General features: G+C 42.9%; 1 protein-coding gene across 2 annotated transcripts; it reads right to left on the bottom strand.

Moving 5' to 3' along the window:
* Positions 1-349: 349 nt before the first annotated feature.
* LOC129846042 (protein QNR-71-like) lies at positions 350-22,238 on the bottom strand. 2 transcript variants are annotated; one of them, XM_055914041.1, is made up of 12 exons: positions 22,068-22,238; positions 4,478-4,573; positions 4,233-4,379; positions 3,948-4,094; positions 3,531-3,692; positions 3,050-3,355; positions 2,084-2,908; positions 1,793-1,972; positions 1,575-1,677; positions 1,251-1,456; positions 1,030-1,120; positions 350-794 (listed from the first exon to the last, which is right to left on the bottom strand). In XM_055914041.1, the coding sequence occupies exons 2-12, from the start codon at positions 4,527-4,529 to the stop codon at positions 641-643; spliced, it is 2,373 nt and encodes a 790-aa protein (XP_055770016.1). In that variant the 5' UTR covers positions 4,530-4,573; positions 22,068-22,238; the 3' UTR covers positions 350-640. The 2 variants fall into 2 exon arrangements, with proteins under 2 accessions (XP_055770016.1, XP_055770012.1); XM_055914037.1 differs by lacking the exon at positions 22,068-22,238 and adding an exon at positions 8,786-10,369.
* Positions 22,239-23,927: the final 1,689 nt, after the last annotated feature.

The following is a 23,927-nucleotide window of genomic DNA, read 5'->3' as shown; positions in this document are numbered from 1 at the left end:
GGAACGTTATAATTTTGAGGTATAGTTGAAAATTCTTACGTCACTGAAACTTAAATACTTCCTTTTGAGGTGACGCTAAATATGTTATAAAAACAAAAGTGCTGGGATGTTATTGGCAATTCAAATTAGACCAGTTAGCAAAGCAAATTAATATGTTGGAAGCTTAAAAGACAGTCATTCATTGTTATGATTACATTCTAAAGAATGTAACAAGTACACAAAAGGTACAGCATAAATTATTCGATTTTTGACAACTTTAATCCGTTTTTATTTTTCTTAAATAAAAAAGTATGTGAGTCAAAATAAATATTATATTTTGTCACAAGTAATGCAATGCCAGAAACAAACGTTAATTTTGCCTTTTGGGCGTTTCTTTTTTGTTCTATGTTGAAAAACATTAGCAAAACATGATCGTTTTCATTAAATTTGCTTTCAGTGTAACAATACAGAATACAACTGCTTTATATTGATTGTTCTTGTTGCAGTTTGCCTCCGCATTAGGGTGACTGTGTGTGTCTGAGTCTGCAAGTGTACAGTATGTGTCTTTATGGGTACACATGCATGCTGAGTGGATGTTTGTGTCTGAGTGATATTTACATGCATGGGTGTGTGCTGTATCAGTGCAGATGGTTCTGAGTGTTCACACCACGCTTCCCTGAAGCAGTGGGCTTCTTTCTCCTGGTGTCTGTCGGCTCAGAAGATTCCACAGCAGCATAGGCACAGACGTGATTCCAGAGCTGCCCATGATGCCACCTGTGGAGTCCTCCCTCAGTGGGTGATACTGCTTAAACCCCCTGGTTGGAAAACACAAGTTAGCTGACATTCATTGTAGAGTTTGAAAAAAATAAGATGTGCATTATATAAAAGACTGCACATAATAATGGCATGGAATCTGTTTTTTATTGGACCACTATGTGTCAATAATTTTTGTGGATCATGAATCAAGTATCAATTTGGTGAAACCAGGAAGTGTGTGACTTTCATTGCATCAGGCAACATTTACGGTGGTTAGAACTGTCTTTCACTCACTTGTAGGTCAAAGCAATGGCACCAACAACACAGACAAGGACCATGACACCCAGAACCGCAGCCACAGTGCCTGCTGTGGAGGAGTTGGAACCTGCAACCACAACACACAGTATGAGCAAGGTATGGTACAGTACACTCCGCAGATCAGTGAAATATAATAGAAAAACGTTTTTTGAAGTTCATAAAGCTTTATGTACGGTTGTTCGTTAAATTTCACTCACCCACTGTCACACTGACTTTAGCACTGGCGACAGCCAGACTAACATCATTTGTCAGGGACACATTGATGCAGAACACTCCAGATTCGTTGAAAAACTGGCGAAGTATCATCTGACAATCTGGGGAGGGGGTCACGTTGTTACAAACGGTCTCCACAGGTGTGATGCAGTCTGCGTCCGAGATAATGGTGCACACTTCATTGGGCAGGCTAAGTAAAGAGAAGGTGGAGATATGAAGTGCAGGGGATGGCAATATTCAAAATGCTAATTTCAATAAAATGTGGACGGTCCCTTGGGTCCTGTCTCCACTGCTGGCTGGCTACTCACCTCCCCTGGCAGGTGATGGTCAGGTCCACAGCATTCTGCACCACCTCAGTGGCCAGAGACACCACGTTGGTCACCTGGGTGATCTCCACACTCTCAATACCCTCTGAGAAATGAGATAGATTGAGAGATCATTATCAGCAACCGTCACCTGCATTTTACATCTCAGCTGCGACTGTATTGAAAACACGTCAACAGTATCTGGGCACATGTGGACTTACGGACGACATCCACTGAGGTCGAGAAGGAGCCGTAGCGGTAGATCATACAGTTTTCAGTTGCTGGAAGTTCCGGAACCTGCCTTTTAGCCACAACAAGAACCACCTGTGTCTCTGTGTCTGCCTCTATCTCAGCCTCTGCTGCTACCTCACGCTCCACTGGAGCAGTCACTGTTGCTGGTGCTGAAGAAAACAAAGACACAGTAAGTTATTAATATTATGAAAAGACTCAAATGATTGATTACGTGTTTTTGTTTATATATAGAATGAGTAAGTAACTAAGTAAGTGATCACCGGCAGTGACGTCAGCTGCAACCTCATTCACAGTCTCTACGACCTCTGCCTCTAGCGCTGCCTCGGTCTCAAGAGCAGGTTCAGCTGGCACCACCTCCACCACAGCGGCAGCCTCTGTGTCGGCAGGAACAATGACGTTAGCAGCAGGGGCCACGATCTCAGCCTGGGCCACCTCTGTAGCAGCCGCAACCTCCACTTCAGTATCGGCAACCAAGGCCTCTTCCGCCGTGGCAGCAACAGAGGCTACGACTGGGATCTCTGGGAGGACTGTGGCCACCAGGTCCACTATGGCCTCCTCTCCCTCTGCAACTGGAGCTACTGAAGCAGCAGCGTCGATGACGGGCACATCTGCGACCGTAGCCTCTACCACTGATGTTTCAGCAGCTGCCTCTTCAGCTGCTGGAGCGACGGGGGCAGTTGTGGCTGCCTCCACAGCCAGGACAGCGGCGGGGTCCTCAACGGCTGGAGCAGCCGTGTTTTCTGCTGTGGCATCGGCTTCTACTGCAGGGACAGTGGCATTGTCCTCTGTTGCCGGGACAACAGCTGGATCTTCTACTGCTGGGACAACGGTGGCATCCTCTGCCGCAGGGGCCACTGAGGAAACTACCTCGACTCCCTCTGAGGCAGTGGGTTCGGCTGCGGCATTGGCTGTGTCTGCGGGTTCGACTGCGGCATCGGCTTCGACTGCATCTGTGTCATCGGCTGCAACTGCATCTGCAGCCTCAGCAGGGGCAACGTCAGAGGCGAGTAGATCCAGGGCGATGTCAGCTGGAGCTGCCTCTGGGGTAGAGACCACCACAACCATGGCAGGGGCTCCGGCCAACACTGGTTGAAAACACAAAAACAACACATTTTACTTACAACTGTTACGTAAGTTATATGCACCGAATATGAATTGACTTTGGTAAAGGAAATATTGTATCTGATAAATGGATGCGCTGTAAAATAGAAAATGATGTCTCTCACCAGTGGGGTTAGCAGTGGTGGGGTCTGCAGGCGTGTCACAGCCGTTGGGGATGCTTGCCATCAGGACCACCTGAGGCCTGTAGGTGCCAGCGGTGAGGTACATGTGTGTGACCTGGCGCTCCCTGGAGATGAGGGTGCCGCTGTTGTCACCAAAGTTCCAGTTAAAGGTGATGTCTGAGGTGCTGAGGTACTGGCTGGGGTCATGGAGGCTGATGCTGAAGACAATGGCCCGGTTCTGGATGAAGCTCTGGTCAGCCTGGTTCACATCGTTAATTTGGGTTAGCGACACCGTGAAGGGGATCTGTTCTGGGGAGGCACAAGGCAAAACATGTCAAGTTAATGTTGTGAAAGATCATGAGAATAAATTCAAAGGATCTAAAATGATCAATTGAAGTCAAATTAGGGTTAATTGATTTGCTGTTTAAAATAATACTTTGTGCATTTAAATTTGGCAAGTGTTTCCTCTTAAACAGCTGCCCACCTGTGATGGAGAAGGTTGTGGAGGCGTAGCCCAGAGGAATGAACTTGTCCTTGCCACGGCAGTGGTAGATGACCACCTCCATGTTGTAAGAGCCTAGGGGCACATTGTCTGTGCCGATGGTGAGAGAAGAGGAGGGCCCGCCTGCCACCTGCCAGTAACGTCCTGGGATACAAAGCAGCATTAGTTAGAAAACACAGCAACGGTTATAAAACTTAACTGAATGGCCTGATGATCAAACCTTGAGTTGACAAAGCTCAGAGGAACAGCAGCTGCTTTACTAATCCTTTCAACCCTCTTATCAAAGGAATAATTTCACAGCGCACACTGCGCACAGCTTGGTCAATACCAGAAAGCATTAGGTTATTGTGTTAGCACTTTCTCACATCAATGTCTGTAAATGAAAGAGCTTGTTTTTACCCCATGTCTTCCACACAAACACGTAGTGGGGTTTCCTGTCTGCTGTCCCAGTGAAGGGGGTGCCATCAGGGAAGACACCACTGTACTCTCCTGAAGGACCAGAGACCTGGTCGGGGTACACAGCCTGGCCCTGACGGTACTGTGTTCCTGTAGGAGAAGAGGATCACACCCAGTTTAACATAAAAGGTTAGGAACACTAGAAAAAGACTGTAGGCCTATACGACAAAAAAAAAACTGTGGGGTCGATGGTATGGTATAGCGGTTGAATTTGAAAGGAAAGCTCACCATTGACAGTGCAGTTACGCACCCACACCACCTGTCCATCAGGACGTGCTGTCTGGTTTGATGGAAGGCGAAGGTTGATGTTAAAGGTTGCCTTTGAGCCAGTCAGGGTGGGTGCATCGTTTTTCACATCGAATGTAACTTTGCCACCTGGTGACAGAGAGTGATAAATACATCAATAGAAAGAGGTAAACGTTTCAATAGAAGTTGATTGGTCTATAAAAACGTGCAGTAAAGTGAAAACCCACCAGTCCAACAGTTTCTGTATCGGGAGTCCCCATCTTTCCACACTGGATACATTTGTGAGTTCCATGAGAGGTAGCGTGTGAAACTGGTTTTAGGCTCTGAAAAACGAAAGGGTTGAAGTTTTAGGGTACTTTTTCTCTCGTTCTCCTAATTGAAACAATGTTTTTGTTGATCACACTTTGACATACTGTACCAGTCAAAAGTTTGGACACACCTACTCGTTCAAGGGTGTTTCTTTATTTTGACTATTTTGTACATTGTAGAATAATAGTGAAGACATCAAAACTATGAAATAACACACATGGAACCATGTAGTAACCAAAAAAGTGTTAAACAAATCAAAATATATATTATATTTGATATTCTTCAAAGTAGCCACCCTTTGCCTTGATGACAGCTTTGCACACTTGGCATTCTCTCAACCCGCTTCATGAGGAATGCTTTTCCAACAGTCTTAAAGGAGTTCCCACATATGTTGAGCACTTGTTGACTGCTTTTCCTTCTTTTCCTTTTCCTGCTTTTCGTCCAACTCATCCCAAACCATCTCAATTGGGTTGAGGTCAGGTGATTGTGGAGGCCAAGTCATCTGATGCAGCACTCCATCACTCTTCTTGGTAAAATATCCCTTACACAGCCTGCAGGTGTGTTTTGGGTCATTGTCCACACACACAGTATCACCAGCAAAGCACCCCAAACCATCACACCTCCTCCTCCATGCTTCATGGTGGGAACCCCACATGCGGAAATCATCCAGTCACCTGGAAATCATCCAGTCACCTACTCTGCATCTCACAAAGACACGGCGGTTGGAACCAAAAATCTCAAATTTAGACTCATCAGACCAAAGGACAGATTTCCACTGGTTTAAGGTCCATTGCTTGTGTTTCTTGGCCCAAGCAAGTCTCTTCTTATTATTGGTGTCCTTTAGTAGTGGTTTCTTTGCAGTAATTCGACCATGGAGGCCTGATTCACGCAGTCTCCTCTGAACAGTTGATGTTATGATGTGTCTGTTACTTGAACTCTGTGAAGCATTTATTTGGGCTGCAATTTCTGAGGCTGGTAACTGTAATGAACTTATCCTCTGCAGCAGAGGTAACTCTGGGTCTTCTTTTCCTGTGGCGGTCCTCATGAGAGCCAGTTTCATCATAGAGCTTGATGTTTTTTGCGACTCCGCTTGAAAAAACGTGTCTTAAAGTAACGATGGACTGACGTTTCTCTTTGCTTATTTGAGCTGTTCTTGCCATAATATGGACTTGGTCTTTTACCAAATAGGGCTATCTTCTGTATACCACCCCTACCTTGTCACAACACAACTGATTGGCTCAAATGCATTAAGGAAGGAAATTCCACAAATTAATCAAGGCACACCTGTTAAGGCACTACCTCATGAAGCAGGTTGAGAGAATGCCAATGTAACAATATAACTTCACGTCGTCCCCTCGCCCCGACACGGGCGCGAACCAGGGACCCTCTGCACACATCAACAACTGACACCCACGAAGCGTCGTTACCCATCGCTCCACAAAAGCCGCGGCCCTTGCAGAGCAAGGGGCAACACTACTTAAGTCTCAGAGCAAGTGACGTAACTGATTGAAATGCTACTAGCGCGTACCCGCTAACTAGCTAGCCATTTCACATCCGTTACACCAAGAGTGTGCAAAGCTGTCAACAAGCCTACTTTGAAGAATCTCAAATATAAAATATATTTTGATTTGCTTAACACTTTTTTGGTTACTACATGATTTCATGTGTGCTATTTTATAGTTTTGATGTCTTCACTATTATTCTACAATGTAGAAAATAGCAGAAATAAAGAAATACCCTTGAATGAGTAGGTGTGTCCAAACTTTCGACTGGTACTGTACAGTGAACTACTACATTCATATTAATTATATTATTGAGGTTTTATCAGTTATGTAACATCACCAGTGGCAGTGGTTATGGTGAGGTATTCCCATTAGGCAACAACAAAAACCCTAATGGTAAATCTGTTTGTAAGACCAGTTGGTCAGTTGCCAATTGATCACTGCACAATTAAATCTAGATGTAAATCTGAAGTTGAAAATGTATTTTATTAGAGCATTGCTATTGTCTAGACATTAGTCAGGAACAGCATCCTGGCACTCAGAACTCTCTACCTACCGGGCTAATTAATTAGCATTCACTTTTACAATGTCCTTTGAGTGAATGTCATGCAAAGATCTACTACTCAGACCTGGAATGTGTATAACCCTGGCTCAAATGGTTATTGAACATTTTGACACAATTTCTACTTCTCCAAACCTACAGTATCTGACCCTTCCTTCCTGAAAATACAACCATAGCTATTCCATTTTTTTGACCATATTATATGGTGAAGTGTTCGCTGCCCTGTTGCCTACCCTGGGTAGAGGAAAAGTTGTCATCATGATATTACAGTCTGGCAAATGGGCACAAGATGGGGTGTGGGTGGGCAAAGACATTAACTGACATTTTACTTAAAGAAGCATCAAATATAGTTGTTTGGCGGGGTAGATAGAGGTGGTGGGTAGTTCAGGTATTTCTTTGATGGTTGTGAAAGTGGGGGGAGAGCGAGGTGGAGGTTCCAGGCGAGTCACACGGCCCCTGCAATCCCCGTCAATCCCTTTCATGTGACTGTCAATTGAGCACAGGCAGCCGTACTCCCAAATGCTGGGAGGAGGAGAGCCTCTGTGGAGTTCAGACATCAGGGCGGCCTCACTCTGCTACCGCTGTGTGTGTGTTTGTGTGTGCACGTCCCACATACGAGTGTGTGCGCACCTGCGAGTGTGTGTTATTTAACTGAAATCGTGATAATGTATCATATGGTGCAAGTTCAGGATTTAGGAAACCGCAACAACTACATTATCTTCTGTTATTATGAGCCCCTTGAACTCCCCTTGGCATATACAGTACAATCATATTCAGCTTCAACAATCCCAGGAATGCATCCTCTAAAATAACTCACTCATAATGACAAGCCATAATATCGTTATCATGTGCAGTCATTAATCACATAGTCACACTTCAAACTGATTGCCAATGAAAAGACCGATATCTCCTACCAAGTGAATTACAGCTTGTGGTTTTTGTTTGGATATCCATTAAATGCAACACATTGGTAGATGACACTTTGAACCTCATGATTGATAGTGAAACACCAACTTCAGTTCTAACGTTTCCTCAGGGAAAAAATATAGTTATTCTGTTCTATTGTTGAGAGCTGAGAAAATGTTCACCTTACTATTGAAACTGCAGGATGCACAGAAGAGTTTTAGGGTTTGGAAACCAAGTTGGCATGTGATTGCGCTATTCTTGATTACAAGCATGTAATCTGTGGCCCACCCTGTCAGTAGTTAATAGACATGCTATCCTACTGTATATTACACAGTGGCGGAATTCTTGCTAATGTGAGATTAATGTAGACAAAGCACGGCAAAAACATTTTTTTCCGGTCTACAGAATATCACATGTGATTAATCCCTAAATGTACTCCCAAAATTAATTGCATGACGAGCTCATGTCGAAGCTTAAAATTAATGTGAATTGACTCAGGATCTTCTTAATTAAATTATCCACACTTTAAAGTTGAACTGCACAAAATGGTGTTATTTTGAAGATTATACCGGTACACTACACTCTTTAAAAATGGTGTGATTTCAGACACTGGTGGTCCTGTATATTCACCAAGTATTGAAACGTTTTACTCTTATGCAGATATTTATTGAGTATATATGCAGTGTATTGAGGAGGCAGTAATACATAGATTATTATTAATCCTTTTCAATGGCAATGCAAAATACAAAGTTCAGGCTTTAGAGCTCAGTTTCTATAAAGACCCTCAGAATAAAGGAAACTATTTAAAAAACGAAGTTCAAGATATGAGGGAGACCACTTATTCGCTATTACTTATGTTTGTTGAGCTTGTCCAAGTACCATTAGCGTGTAAACAACCATACAATTAATTGTTATAGTTTCTCATTAATAATATGATGATTGACAGATCCTCAGACAAGTTATATCATATGTATTGATTAGTCAAATGTAAGAGTTTTTGGAATACAAAACAAGCAATTAGTTTATATTTTGGGGAAATGTAGAACAAACATTTCACTACTAAAAGGGATTGTTTGCACAAATGTCATTGCTCAGTGAGTACTTAGCAATACTCAGTGAGAATATTTCCATTATTTCAATTAATTCTACCTCAGCCCCATCTCCCGTCCAACACTGCACATAACTCAAGAAAGAGGAGATGGAGCAACCAGTGTTTTATCAAATAGTAATTTAGAAAGTAATCCATATATACTCACTTGCTTCTAAAGCTGCTGATGAGATAGCCAACACCAGTACCGCCAGTAAAGTCCTCATTGTGCGTGGCTGTGTGTCCTTTCTCTGCCCAGTTCCTTACCCTAGTCTTAAAAACCCAACAACACACCCAGAGAGTCTTGTGGTAGGATCCTGATTCCCTATAAAAGAGTCTTGGACCCTTAATTACCATAAACTTGCCTCTCACCTCTGATCATAGGGAGGCTACAAACCTGCCCCTCCCACTATAATCAACTATGTGAATAGACAGACACACTTTGTTAGCAATGCTATTATGTTTTCAAATGTTTTATTGGATAATTACAGTAGCTAAAAGGATGAACCTTAATGTAGTGTTACCATCAAACCCCCAAAAATATTTCTATATGTCAGAATGTATTTAAAAAAAATTCTATCTTTGCACTGGTGCTTGAAAGAAAGATGAGGCATAAAACGCTTTCATTTCTTTTGAAGAATTTAGGAAATGATCTGATTTCGGACATGGAATGAATGGCTTAGTGGTTGTGGTAGAAAAACGCAATAAATCAAAGTTTATTGGTCTTCTACATAGATTTGCCGATTTTACATTTTGCTCGTTTAGCAGACGCTCTTTTTCAGAAAAATTTACAGTAGCAATTTGGGTTAAGTGCCTTGCTCAAGGGCACATCCACAGACTTTTCACCCATTAGGCTTGAGGATTCGAACCAGTGACCTTTTGATTACTGTCCCAATGTTCTTAATCTACCAGATGTTATTGCAGGTGCAGAAAAATACTTATGTTTCTAGCTCCAACAGTGCAGTAACATCTAGCAATACAATACATACATAATCCATGAGGATGAGCCATGGCTAGAATACAGTACATATAAAGTGAGTAAAACAGTTTCTCGGCCCCGGCTTTGATACATCTGTACGGTCTCCGTCTGCTAGATGGTAGCTGGGTGAACAGAGTGTGCAAAGGGTGTCATCAAGGCAAAGGGGGCTACTTTGAAGAATCTCAAATATATTTTGATTTGTTTAACACTTTTTTGGTTGCTACATGATTTCCATATATGTTATTTCATAGTTTTGATGTCTTCACTATTATTTTACAATGTAGAAAAAAGTTAAAATAAAGAAAAACCCTTGAATGATTAGGTGTGTCCAAACTTTTGACAGGTACTGTATATGTCTAGAAGTATGTTTTGTAATGCTTTTTAATACTTGTAACATAAGCTTTTTGCCTTGTATGCGAATCCATTCATTGTACAATGTTAATTAAATATCTGCTTTTGATATAGACAATTGTCAGACCAATTCTTGCTAGTCAACGTCAACTCATTGCCTAATGCTCGAGTGTATATTTGAATTATCTTTATGTAAACATTTTAATAGGCTAATTGCTTAGTCTTATTACGAGTCACATGTGAGTTATCTATAATATCATATACACGTCAAATATTACTGCACACTACAATATCTCCTATTGTCCACAATCAGAGAGGGAGGAGAGGTGAGGTTCTAATCAGGCTCGGGTGGCGAGCAAACCATCCACCAATTCCGATTATTTAAAAGTAGACAAAAGGGACTGTAACAAACTCTGTTTAACAAAATCAGGATTCTCTGCAGATATATTGTCCCCGTCCATACAGCCAGCGGGGTTCTCCGTACATCACGCGCACAGAAAGAAAGAACTCTCCGGGAAAAACAAAGGTTGAGGGGTATGTCTCATGATTAACAACTCATGGTGTGAATGTAGTAACGTACAGGAACTCAAGTCCTTTTTCTCTCCCGATCTGGAATACCTCACCATCAAATGCAGACAGCATTACCTCTTGCGATAATTGTCTTTGGTTATTGTCACTGCCATGTACATTGCCGTCAAGCCAACACTGTGACGGCTCTAAAGGAACTACACTGGACTTTGGACAAACTGGAAACCGCATATCCTGAGGCCGCATTTATTGTAGCTGGGGAATTTAAAAAAGGAAATCTGAGGAAAACGCGCTCGAAATTAAACCAACACAACTCCTGTGCTACACGTGGAGAGAACAAGCTTGACCATTGTTACTCTCCATTCCGGGATGGCTACAAGGCCCTCTCCCGCCCCCCTTTTGGCAAATCAGATCACGCCTCCATCCTGCTCCTGTAGGCAGAAACTTAAAAAGGAAGGAACCATGGAAAAGACTGTTCAATGTTGTTCTGACCAATCGGAATGTATGCTTTAGGATTGTTTTGATCACGCGGACTGGGAAATGTTCTTGGTCGCCTCTGGGAATAGTAATGACGTACACACTAACTCGGTAGCTAGTTTTGTAAAGAAGTGCATAGAGGATGTTGTTCCTCCTGTGACGATTAGAACTCACCCAAACCAAAAACCGTGGATAGATGGCATCATTCACGCAAAACTGAATGTGCAAACTACCACATTTAATCACACCAAGGTGACTGGGAACATGGACGTATACAGATCAGTTATGACCTTCGTAAGCCAATCAAAGAGGCAAAACGACAGTACAGGGACAAAGTGGAGTCGCAATTCAACGGCTCAGACACAAGACGCATGTGGCAGGGACTCCAGAAAATCACGGATTATGAAGGGAAAGCCAGCCACGTCACGGACACCGATGCCTCACTCCCGGACAAGCAAAACCCCTTCTTCGCCCGCTTTGAGGAAAACACAGAGACGCCGAGGTAGGCCCTCACCGCTCACGAGGACTGTATGCTCCCAATCTCTGTGGCCGAAGCGAGTAAGACATTCAAGTGTGTTAACCCTCCGGCTTGCAAGGCTGCCGGGCCAGACGGCATCCCAAGCCACATCCTAAGAGCATGTGCAGACCAGCTGGCTGGAGTGTTTATGGACATATTCAATCTCTCCCTATCGCAGTCTGTTGTACCCACTTGCTTCAAGATATCCTCCATTGTTCCTATACCCAAGAAAGTGAAGGTAACTGAACTAAATGCCTATCGCCCCCATCACTCACTTCTGTCATCAAGAAGTGCTGAGCGGCTAGTTAAGGGCAATATCACCTACACCTTACCCGACACACTACAATTTGCAACAGATCCATGGACGACGCAATCGTCATTGCACTGCAAACTGCCCTATCCCACCTGGATAAGATGAATACCTATGTGAGAATGCTGTTCATTGACTACAGCTCAGTCTTCAACACCATAGTGCCCTCCAAGCTCATCACTAAGCTCAGGGTCCTGGGTCTGAACCCCTCCCTGTGCAACTGGGTCCTTGACTTCCTGTCGGGCCAACCCTAGGTGGTGAAGGTAAGCAACAACACCTAATTCTCAACACGGGGGCCCCACATGGGTGTGTTCTCAGCCCTCTCCTGTACTCCCTGTTTATCCATGACTGCATGGCTATGCCCGTCTCCAACTCAATATCAAGTTTTCTGACGATAACAGTGGTAGGCCTGATTACCAACAACGCTGAGCAACAATTACCAACAATCCCTGGTGAACCTCTCCCTCAACAAAACGAAGGAGCTGATCGTGGACTACAGGAGACAGCAGAGAGAGAGCACGCCCCCATGCACATCGATGGGCCACAGTGTAGAGGGTCAAAAGCTTCAAATTCCTCTACGTGCACATCACTGAGGTCCTGAAATGGTCCCTCCACACAGACACTGTGGTGAAGAAGGGGTAACAGCATGGTACAAAATGTTCAACCTCAGCATGTTCAACAGCATGTTCAACCTCAGGAGGCTGAATACATTTGGCTTGGCCCCTAACACCCTCACAAACTTCTACAGATGCAACATCAAGAGCATTCTGTCAGACTGTATCACCGCCTGGTACAGCAACTGCATCGTCCGCAACCACAGGGCTCTTCAGAGCGTGGTGTGTTTAGCCTAACGCATTGCCAGGTGCACACTGCCTGCCCTCCAGGACATCTACAGCACCCAGTGTCACAGGAAGGCCAAGAATATCATCAAGGACCAAAGCCACCCGAGCCACAGCCTGTTCACCCTGCTACAATCTAGCAGGCAAAGACTGTAGTATCAAAGCTGGGACAGAGAGAATGAAAAGCATCTTCTATCTCCAAGCCTTCCGACTGTTAAACAGTCATCACTAGCTGGCATCCGCCTGGTACCCTGCCTTGCACTTTAGACACTGTCACTAGCTGGCTACCACCCGGTATTCTACCCTGGACCTTAGAGACTGCTGCCCTAAATACATGTATATTGATCACTGGTCACTTTAATAATATTTACATAATTTGTATTGTTCTGAAATCGTTTCTTAAGTTAGGAACAGATAAGATTAGCATTCCTGCAACATTATTCTGGAGAAATGTAATTTGATCTCTGAAAATGTAAACTAATTGTGTATTCACTTTATATGTACATACTATATTCTCGACATACAGTGCCTTCAGAAAGTATTCATACTCCTTAGCTTCTTCCACATTTCGTTGTATTACAGCCTGAATTGATTTTTATACACCAAATACAAACATACACATACGAACAACAACTACATCTCTTTTGCCAAGACTCACATGCTCACACCAGCATCCCTAGTGCCTGTATTATTGTTTGCTGCATTATTGTTTACCACATGGTCTGAAACTGCACCATTTTGTTTATCTCTGTAGCCCACACACGTTCAATATTTAAATCATTAATATTTAGATTTTTCCATCGTGTTAATGATGGCGGATTGATTGATTTCCACATTTTTTGTATTTGTTTTTTCAAGATGAGTGATGAGGTATCTCACTGCCAGTGGTGGAAAAAGTACACAATTGTCATACTTGAGTAAACATAAAGATACCTTAATAGAAAATGACTCAAATAAAAGTGAAAGTCACCCAGTAAAATACTACAGTAAAAGTCTAAAAGTATTTGGTTTTAAATATAGTGAATTATCAAAAGTAAATGTAATTGCTAAAATAAACTTCAGTATCAAAAGTAATAGTATAAATAATTTAAAATTACTTATATTAAGCTAACCAGACAGCACAAATCGTGTTTTTGACATTTACGGATAGCCAGGGAAACACACCAACACTCAGACATAATTTACAAACAAAGTATTTGTGTTTAATGAGTATACCAGATCATAGTCAGTAGACATGACCAGGGGTGTTCTCTTGATAAGTGTGTGAATTGGACCATTTCCATGTCCTGCTAAGCATTCAAAACGAGTCCTTTTGGGTGTCAGGGCAAATGTATGGAGTAAAAAGTACATTATTTTTATTAGGAATGTAGTGAAGTAAAAGTAAACGGTGTGAAAAATATATATGAAACGAGTAAAGCAGTATGTTAACAATCTCCGGGTGGTGCAGTGGTCTAGGGCACTGCATCGCAGTGCTAGCTGCGCCACCAGAATTTCTGGGTTCGCGCCCAGGCTGGGCTGGGTTCGCGCCCAGGCTCTGTCGCAACCGGGAGGTCCGTGGGGCGACTCACAATTGGCATAGCGTCGTCCAGGTTAGGGAGGGTTTGGCCGGTAGGGATATCCTTGTCTCAGTATGTAAAAATGTTTTAAAATGTATGCAAACTACTGTAAGTCACTCTGGATAAGAGCGTCTGCTAAATGACTAAAATGTAATGTAAAAAATGTTAACATTATTAAGGTGACCAGTGATTTCATGTCTATGTACAGTGGGGAGAACAAGTATCGGATACATGCCGATTTTGCAGGTTTTCCTACTTACAAATCATGTAGAGGTCTGTAATTTTTATCATAGGTACACTTCAACTGTGAGAGACGGAATCTAAAACAAAAATCCAGAAAATCACATTGTATGATTTTTAAGTAATTAATTTGCATTTCATTGCATGACATAAGTATTTGATACATCAGAAAAGCAGAACTTAATATTTGGTACAGGAACCTTTGTTTGCAATTACAGAGATCATACGTTTCCTGTAGTTCTTGACCAGGTTTGCACACACTGCAGCAGGGATTTTGGCCCACTCCTCCAGATCCTTCAGGTTTCGGGGCTGTCACTGGGCAATACGGACTTTCAGCCCCCTCCAAAGATTTTCTATTGGGTTCAGGTCTGGAGACTGGCTAGGCCACTCCAGGACCTTGAGATGCTTCTTACGGAGCCACTCCTTAGTTGCCCTGGCTGTGTGTTTCGGGTCGTTGTCATGCTGGAAGACCCAGCCACGACCCATCTTCAATGCTCTTACTGAGGGAAGGAGGTTGTTGGCCAAGATCTTGCGATACATGGCCCCATCCATCCTCCCCTCAATACGGTGCAGTCGTCCTGTCCCCTTTGCAGAAAAGCATCCCCAAAGAATGATGTTTCCACCTCCATGCTTCACGGTTGGGATGGTGTTCTTGGGGTTGTACTCATCCTTCTTCTTCCTCCAAACACGGCGAGTGGAGTTTAGAGCAAAAAGCTCTATTTTTTGTCTCATCAGACCACATGACCTTCTCCCATTCATCCTCTGGATCATCCAGACGGTCATTGGCAAACTTCAGACGGGCCTGGACATGCGCTGGCTTGAGCAGGGGGACCTTGCGTGCGCTGCAGGATTTGAATCCATGACGGCGTAGTGTGTTACTAATGGTTTTCTTTGAGACTGTGGTCCCAGCTCTCTTCAGGTCATTGACCAGGTCCTGCCGTGTAGTTCTGGGCTGATCCCTCACCTTCCTCATGATCATTGATGCCCCACGAGGTGAGATCTTGCATGGAGCCCCAGACCGAGGGTGATTGACCGTCATCTTGAACTTCTTCCATTTTCTAATAATTGCGCCAACAGTTGTTGCCTTCTCACCAAGCTGCTTGCCTATTGTCCTGTAGCCCATCCAAGCCTTGTGCAGGTCTACAATTTTAGCCCTGATGTTCTTAGATAGCTCTCTGGTCTTGGCCATTGTGGAGAGGTTGGAGTCTGTTTGATTGAGTGTGCGGACAGGTGTCTTTTATACAGGGAACGAGTTCAAACAGTTGCAGTTAATACAGGTAATGAGTGGAGAACAGGAGGGCTTCTTAAAGAAAAACTAACAGGTCTGTGAGAGCCGGAATTCTTACTGGTTGGTAGGTGATCAAATACTTATTTCATGCAATAAAACGCAAATGAATTACTTAAAAATCATACAATGTGATTTTCTGGATTTTTGTTTTAGATTCCGTCTCTCACAGTTGAAGTGTACCTATGATAAAAAATTACAGACCTCTACATGCTTTGTAAGTAGGAAAACCTGCAAAATCGTCAGTGTTTCAAATACTTGTTCTCCCCACTGTATATAGGGCAGTAGTCTCTAAAGGTGCAGGGTTGAGTAACCAGGTGGTAGTCGGCTAGTGATGGCTATTTAACAGTCTGATGGCCTTGAGATAGAAGCTGTTTTTCAGTCTCTTGGTCCCAGCTTTGATGCACCTGTACTGACCTCGCCTACTGGATAATAGCGGGGTGAAAAGGCCGTGGCTTTGGTGGTTGATGTCCTTGATGATCTTTTTGGCCCTTCTGTGACATCGGGTGCTGTAGTGATATGTTGGGCTGACCGCACCACCCTCTGGAGAGCCCTGCGGTTGCGGGCGGTGCAGTTGCCGTTAAAGGCGGTGATACAGCCCGACAGGATGCTCTCAACTCTGCATCTGTAAAAGTTTGTGAGGGTTTTGGCACTGTTGCACATTCTTCACCACACTGTCTGTGTGGGTGGACATTTTCAGATTGTCAGTGATGTGTACGCCAATGAATTTGAAGGTTTCCACCTTCTCCACTGCGGCCCCGTCAATGTGGATAGGGGCGTGCTCCCTCTGCTTTTACCTGAAATCCACGATCAGCTCCTTCGTTTTGTTGACGTTGAGGGAGAGGTTGTTTTCCTGGCACCACTCCGCCAGGGCCCTCACCTCCTCCTTGTAGGCTGTCTCGTTATTGTTGGTAATCAGGCCTACTATTGTTGTGTCATCTGCAAACCTGATGATTGAGTTGGAGACGTATGTGGCCACACAGTCATGGGTGAATAGGGAGTACAGGAGGGGGTTGAGCATGCACCCTTGTGGGGCCCCTGTGTTGAGGATCAATGAAGTGGAGGTGTTTTCTACCTTCACCACCTGGGGGAGGACCGTCAGGAAGTCCAGGACCCAGTTGCACAGGGTGGGGTTCAGAACCAGGGCCCCAAGCTAGATGATGAGCTTGGAGGGTACTATGGTGTTGAATGCTGAGCTATAGTCAATGAACAGCATTCTTACATGGGTATTTATTTTGTCCAGATGGGATAGGGCAGTGTGCAATGAAATTGCAACTGCATCGTCTGTGGATGTATTGGGGCGTAAGCAAATTGAAGTGTGTCTAGGGTGTCAGGTAAGGTAGAGGTGCACTTCAGATGACAGAAGTGAGTGCTCCCGGGCGATAATCATTTAAATCAGTTACCTTTGCCTTTTTGGGTACGGGAACAATGGTGGACATCTTAAAGCAAGTGGGGACAGCAGACTGGGATAGGGAGAGATTGAATATGTCCGTAAACACTCCAGCCATCTGGTCTGCGCATGCTCTGAGGACGCGGCTAGGAATAACGCCTGGGCCAACAGCCTTGCGAGGGTTAACATGCTTAAATGTCTTACTCACGTCAGCCACGGAGAATGAGAGCCCACAGTCCTTGAGAGCGGACCGTGTCGATGGCACTGTGTTATCCTCAAAGCGAGCGAAGAAGGTGTTTAACTTGTCCGACAGCAAGACGTCGGTGTCCACGACGTGGCTGGTTTCCCCTTTTTTATCCGCGATCGTCTGTAGAGCCTGCCACATACGTCTCGTGTCTGAGCCGTTGAATTGTGACTCCAATTTGTCTCTTTACTGACGTTTTGCCTGTTTGATTGCCTTACGGAGGGAATAACTACACTGTTTGTATTCCCAGTCACCTTGCTGTGGTTAAATGCAGTGGTTCACGCTTTCAGTTTATGGCGAATGCTGCCATCTATCCACGGTTTCTTGATTACATCAAGCTTACGACTCTACAAACTTGGTGGATGCACTTGCTGTTTGTTTTGGTTGTGTTTCAGAGTATTTTCTGCCCAATTTAAATTAATGCTAAATAATGTGCCATTTTGGAGTCACTATTATTGTAAATAAGAATATAATGTTTCTAAACACTTCTATATTAATGTGTATGCTGTCATGATTACAGATAATCCTGAATGAATCATTAATGATGAATGAGAAAGAAATCGGTAACAGAATCCCCCCCCAAAAACAAATCAGTCACGAAATATCTGCAGTTGAATTGGCTACAATGGTAAATCATAGTAGTCACAAACCACAGATGGGTCACCTGCTACTGTCCTCACTTCCACTGGCATACTGTTATGTTCAGCTGATAACTGTTTTCTGTCTTTTTCTGTCGTTTGGTGGTTGAAGCAAAAGTGTGAAGTCTGGACAATACTCCCTCTCTCTTCTCTGTCTCTCCAATTAATGTCACATCTCCTGGCACTTGCTGACACCTTACCATGAGCCCCCGCTCTTTCCCTTTACTGTAAGCAGAATCCTCACCCACTGAGCACCAACCGACACCAGACGTCCATGGACGTTGAAAAGTAGTTGAAATTTGGTCAATCTGCCCTGGATTTGATTTCAACATCCACAGACGTTTTTCTATCCAGTCTGGACCAGCGTTGATTTCAACATCCACAGACATCTGAACTAGCCTTAATTTGGCCAAAACAGAGACATCCATGATTGGTTCAAATTTGGTCCGATCCGGACCAAATCTGAACCAATCCCAGACGTCTATGTTTCACAAGTTTGGACAGCATAGTACAGTACAGTAAAGAAAAATAGAGAATAGGTATACAGTAGGCCGTCATTGTAAATAAGAATTTGTTCTTAACTGACTTGACTAGTTAAATAAAAGGTTAATAAATATATTAAAAAATATATAGTACTGTCCTGAACAGTATAATATAGTGGTGTAGAGTTTAGTACAGTACACAATGGAGCACACTAGAGTTGAGTACACTATAATGTACAGTACTGAACTAAACTATACTCTACTCTACTGTTCCATGCTGTGTTCTACTGTGTTATACTTTGATGTCCAAACTTGTGAAACGTAGACATTTATGATTGGTTCAGATTTGGTCTGGACCAAATTGCATTGTTTGGAACTCATTAAAATAATAGGCAGTGTGTAGAATAATACATAAATATGCAAAGGATATTGCATATTTCTACCTTTGTGTTCCTCTTTAGGGTACATCACCATGAAGAGAATGACATTCATATCCATAATTATGCATTTCTGTGTAGTACAGATCAAGGACCCATGATGAAATTATGTTACTGCAATTCTGTTATAGGGTGTAAATCCACTTCACTTACTGTAGTTCAATAACCAAAAGCTATTTTTTCAAATTCAAGTATGATGTCATAGCTGCACCCCATTCTTTCTGCAGCCATCATCGAATCTTAATTCAGAGCATATATTTAACAACGATTTTGGAAAATGTGGTCAGATTTACCCGAAATTCTGTTACCAAACTTTGCATCTGCACAGTTCTTCCAGTAAAAGTGTTTTTGTCAAATGTTCTGTGTAAATTGTTAAAAGTAGTTTTTGTGCATAGGGTTGTATGGTTAATTAAACTTTGAAAGCAATGGTTTTTGTCTGGCATACATTATAAGTGAAAAACCTGAATCCTTTACCATGGAATTGCCCTATAGCCTGTGAGCAGGCAGGAAGTTCTTTGCTAATGTTGTCTTATGGAGTTGCAAAGGTCAACGGTCACTATAGGAAGTTGAGAATTGAATCAAGGTGTGTGTCCCAATAATCTCTAATTTCTACCGAAGTGTACACTTCAATGAATTTGAAGGGAAATAACTGGTATATGGAAACTCTCTATACCCAATGCCTACACCAATCCAATGCTATTAAATGTGTGGGCAGTAGTGAACAACTGTACACTTCAGAAAGAAGGAGCGATTATTGGGAAGCACCCTTGATATGAAGTCATAGTTATGTATTGGCGTTCGTTACTCCCCCGTCCCAGGAAGGGCCATAAAGAAACAGACTTTTCGATTTCTTCTGTACTCTTATGTTACTAATTTGACCCTTTCAAGTTTAATCTCTTACTTTTTGCATAATGTGTTTGTTCTAATATCGCAATTTCCATGCATAAGTTGAGACTTGTTCCTTTGATGATCTGCCCTACACTTGTTTTAAAGACAATTTTCAGCCAGATTCCATGACTCCACCATATGCTCTAACGTCACTCTAACCTCACTTAATTAACTTTTTTCATTAATATCACTTTTCAAATATGAGCACCATTTATCATATTCTGACAGATTTCGAACAAATGGAATTTAATGTACTATACGTAATGTCTGTTCCTTATAGGGATGCCTGGAAGAATTGGCTTAGCTGCAATCATGCCTGCCCTGACGTCCGACCTTACAGCTGTGCGTGCATGGGTATCACAAGATGAGTGTGTGAGGATGGCAAATCAATAGCATCCTTTTACTCCCCTCTTTCCCCATATTCTCCTTTCAGTGCCATAGGCCTCATACCAAGTCAAATTATCTATGCTCGTAGCAATCCACATACGCTGGGAAACACTTGTGCTTGCTTTTTAACGCCTCTCCCGCATTCTAGAACGATTCAGTCAAACAGACTGAGACATTATTGAACTAATGGGGTAGAAATAAAGGTCTTAATGGTTAAAAATACCACAACTTTGACCAGTGTGACGGTTTGTGTGGGAAAACATAGTATTGTGATGACCTTTGATTGACAAGAACAATTACCTAGCTTTCTAGGAGCAGTGGTAATGTGTCTGGGTCTGGACCCCCAAATCACGTCTCTCAACTTCGTGCTACTCCCATTGTTTCGGTACAGTATTATCAAACGTTTTAAAGGTTGAATGAATATAATATTTTTGTTTTTAATTCAGAAAAATACTGAATGTACTTAAATCAAATTTTATTGGTCACATACACATGGTTAGCAGATGTTAATGTGAGTGTAGCGAAAAGCTTGTGTTTCTAGTTCCGACCATGCAGTAATATCCAACAAGTAATCTAACAATCTAACAACTTAACACCATGAAACAAAATAACATGCATGCAACTCAGTATATACTTAAATCTGGTAAAATATTTCAACAAATTATTCAGTTGATGTATGGACACACAAAGGCAGGGTTATGTGGAGGCCTCTGCAGCCACAAGTTCTTTTTTTTTTTTTTTTTTTTTTAACTTGAGGTGCATTCAATGGTAAGTCTGTGTGTAGCTGACACTGACATATGATCTTGCCATTCCAATTGCCTTAGGTTGGTGGTGAGATTGTTCAAGCTGCACAACATGTGACCACTCATGTGCTAACAACATTGCTCACTAAAGCACACAGAGCACCTGACCGACCACACTGCACAGCACTGAAAGATACCAACACAGAACACTGGCTTAGACAAAGCCCACACAAACCTGATTGAAACTAGCTGTACGGTTATAGTGAGTGAAATAAAAACTTTTCCTCAATTTGAGAGTTGTGTAAAAGAATGTTTCTGGAGACACATTAAACTGAAGAGTAATTCAACTGTTCCCTTTCAGTCAGTCAACTTCATGCACTAGCTCCCTCCACTGAAGAACATTAGAATCACGCCTAACAAGGCCAATGAACACAGTGCCTCACCGGAATAGTTATAAACCCAAGACACGGATTAATTCCTTAAATTCTTCCGCTCTTCATTTCGTCCTGAACAAAAAATTTTCACGCATTCTTTAAAATAAACATGGAAATGCGAAATCTAACTGTCCCACTTAAGGAGGGCCTGCCCATCCTTCTGGGCATTGTGTGTTCAAGCCTGGTAACTGGTTTTGTGAGTTTCCTGATGAATTTGTTAGTTATTCTTCTGCCGGTTTAGCCTAGCTAACTGAATGATGCTGCGTTTAGACGAGGGACACAAAAAACATCATACCAGCCAGCATAGCGGGACAAGAAAGATGGTTACAGCAAAAGCAAGCCAGCACAACGGTATGTGGCACTATGGTGATTTCAGTAAACAATCAGTGCAAATCAACATCCGGAAGACAACAACGCTATGGCATACGACAAAAATTGAAATATTTTAACTTTGGCGGCAAGTCCCGTCTACCGTGGCAGCTGACTTCATTCACCGCCAGCCTCAACGGCATATACCGTCATGCTCTCACTCAAAACAATAACATCCAGTTTGCCGTCTACCGTGTACCATGTAAACGCGGTATGAGTAAAATGGCTAACACAACCAAAATGACAAAGGCTAACAAGCTGGGTTCGGGTTCAAAGACCCGTACCTCGGCTGAGTCAGTTACGGAACGCGGGAATGAATTATCGATTTTGATCCGATAAAATGTCTTGTCACAGTACCGTTTGCTAGCCGATGTCACCCATGAGGCTTCTTAGTCTTGATAAGCCAGTAGACCAGAGGTGTCTGTTTGTGTGACCAATTTTGTCTGTTTTGCTAATCCGGCTTGTGGTAGAGCGCTTTCTAAGCATCGTCTCTCCCACTGCCTTGTGGAGGCTATTTCTCAGGCATATGACAGCAAAAGGCAAAAATGACCGAATGGTGTACGCGCCCACTCCACCATGGGTCTGGCAGCTTCTTGGGCATTGCTTAAAGGGTTGCCTGTAGGAGATATTTGTGCTGCGGCAAGTTGGGTATCACCACACACTTTTGTGATGTTCTATCGCTCGGATGTCACTGCCCTAAGTGTAGACCACAGTGTGCTTACAGCTGGAGCAGGAGTGGGTCATTAGGCAGCACGCAGATTACACAATACCCAAGTACCGCAGGTTTTCCTGTCGGGTTGGGACTTTGGGTGGTCTGCCATGGGCCATTTCATTTGGTGTCTGCTGAGGTCAGCTTGGGGCGACCCCAGTAGACACCATAGTTGTGTTGTATCGAGTTGACCGACTGAAAGGGAACGTGCAGTTATGACTAACTACGGTTCCTTAAAGGAGGGAAACAAGGTACAACACCTGGTCGGGTCTGGGCTTGGTGAAGAGCAGAGCTGAATTAAAGGAATGAATACGTGCCTCAGGTTTATCACCTGTGGAAAGCGGAGATTCTGGTGAGGCACAGTGTTCATTGGCCTTGTCAGGCGTGATTCTAATCTTCTTCAGTAGAGGGTGCCAGAGCATGAACTCCCCATCGCTGTGTTGTACCTCATTTCCTTCCTCCAGGCAACAATAGTTATAGTCACAACTGTACGTTTCTAGCATGGCTTCCTTCAGTTACACTATTACCATTTACACACACACTTGACTTGACGCCATTGAAATGAAGGCAAACAAATGATTAATTCTTGGCACATGAAATGTAACTCTAGGTTGCTCTCGAGAACCCAAAAGGGGCTTCACAGCTTCCTCTTCGGTAATTAATTCTGTGTTCCCGGTCCAAAATGACTGCCCCATTATAGCTGACTATAAATCCATAATATTACATACAGTGGGGAGAACAAGTATTTGACACACTGCCGATTTTGCAGGTTTTCCTACTTACAAAGCATGTAGAGGTCTGTAATTTTTTATCATAGGTACACTTCAACTGTGAGAGACGGAATCTAAAACAAAAATCCTGAAAATCACATTGTATGATTTTTAAGTAATTAATTTGCATTTTATTGCATGACATAAGTATTTGATCACCTACCAACCAGTAAGAATTCCAGCTCTCACAGACCTGTATATTATCACCTAATGTTGTGTTAGATATTTTTATCAACTTAAGATCTAGTGAACATCACAAGTTTTGAACTTCTATTTGCTATTTATGGCCTGTAGGCCTCATTGACCGGAGCTCATACAACTAGTTTTTGAGTAAAAAATGCATAATGTATGGATTATTTTGACTATAACAAATACTCAGATGAAACATATTGTGCTATTTATCACAGACTACTTTGTGTCAAAGTGTATTTTGTGTGTTCAGATGCTCTGTGTGGACAAAGTCATGGAACCTTATGACAATCAGATTAAATGAAGTACATTGGGAGGCGCACAATTGAGCCAGCATCATTTACATTTACATTTTAGTCATTTAGCAGACGCTCTTATCCAGAGCGACTTACAGTAGAGTGCATACATTTTTTTATTACATTTTTTTTTTTTTTTTACATTTCATTACATTTTACATACTGAGACAAGGATATCCCTACCGGCCAAACCCTCCCTAACCCGGACGACGCTATGCCAATTGTGCGTCGCCCCACGGACCTCCCGGTTGCG

The sequence above is a fragment of the Salvelinus fontinalis genome, chromosome 3 (assembly GCF_029448725.1).
Source record: "Salvelinus fontinalis isolate EN_2023a chromosome 3, ASM2944872v1, whole genome shotgun sequence".
NCBI lineage: Eukaryota > Metazoa > Chordata > Actinopteri > Salmoniformes > Salmonidae > Salvelinus > Salvelinus fontinalis.
Note: the sequence above shows the minus strand (reverse complement) of the source record. Positions and strands in the feature narration are given on the sequence as shown.

Coding starts and splice junctions, on each gene's coding strand:
- LOC129846042 (XM_055914037.1), bottom strand. CDS start 8,843: ATGAGGACTTTACTGGCGGTACTGGTGTTGGCTATCTCATCAGCAGCT. Junction 2,909..3,049: donor CACCACTGCTAACCCCACTG/GTGAGAGACATC, acceptor GTTTTCAACCAG/TGTTGGCCGGAGCCCCTGCC. Junction 1,121..1,250: donor TAAAGTCAGTGTGACAGTGG/GTGAGTGAAATT, acceptor TTGTGGTTGCAG/GTTCCAACTCCTCCACAGCA.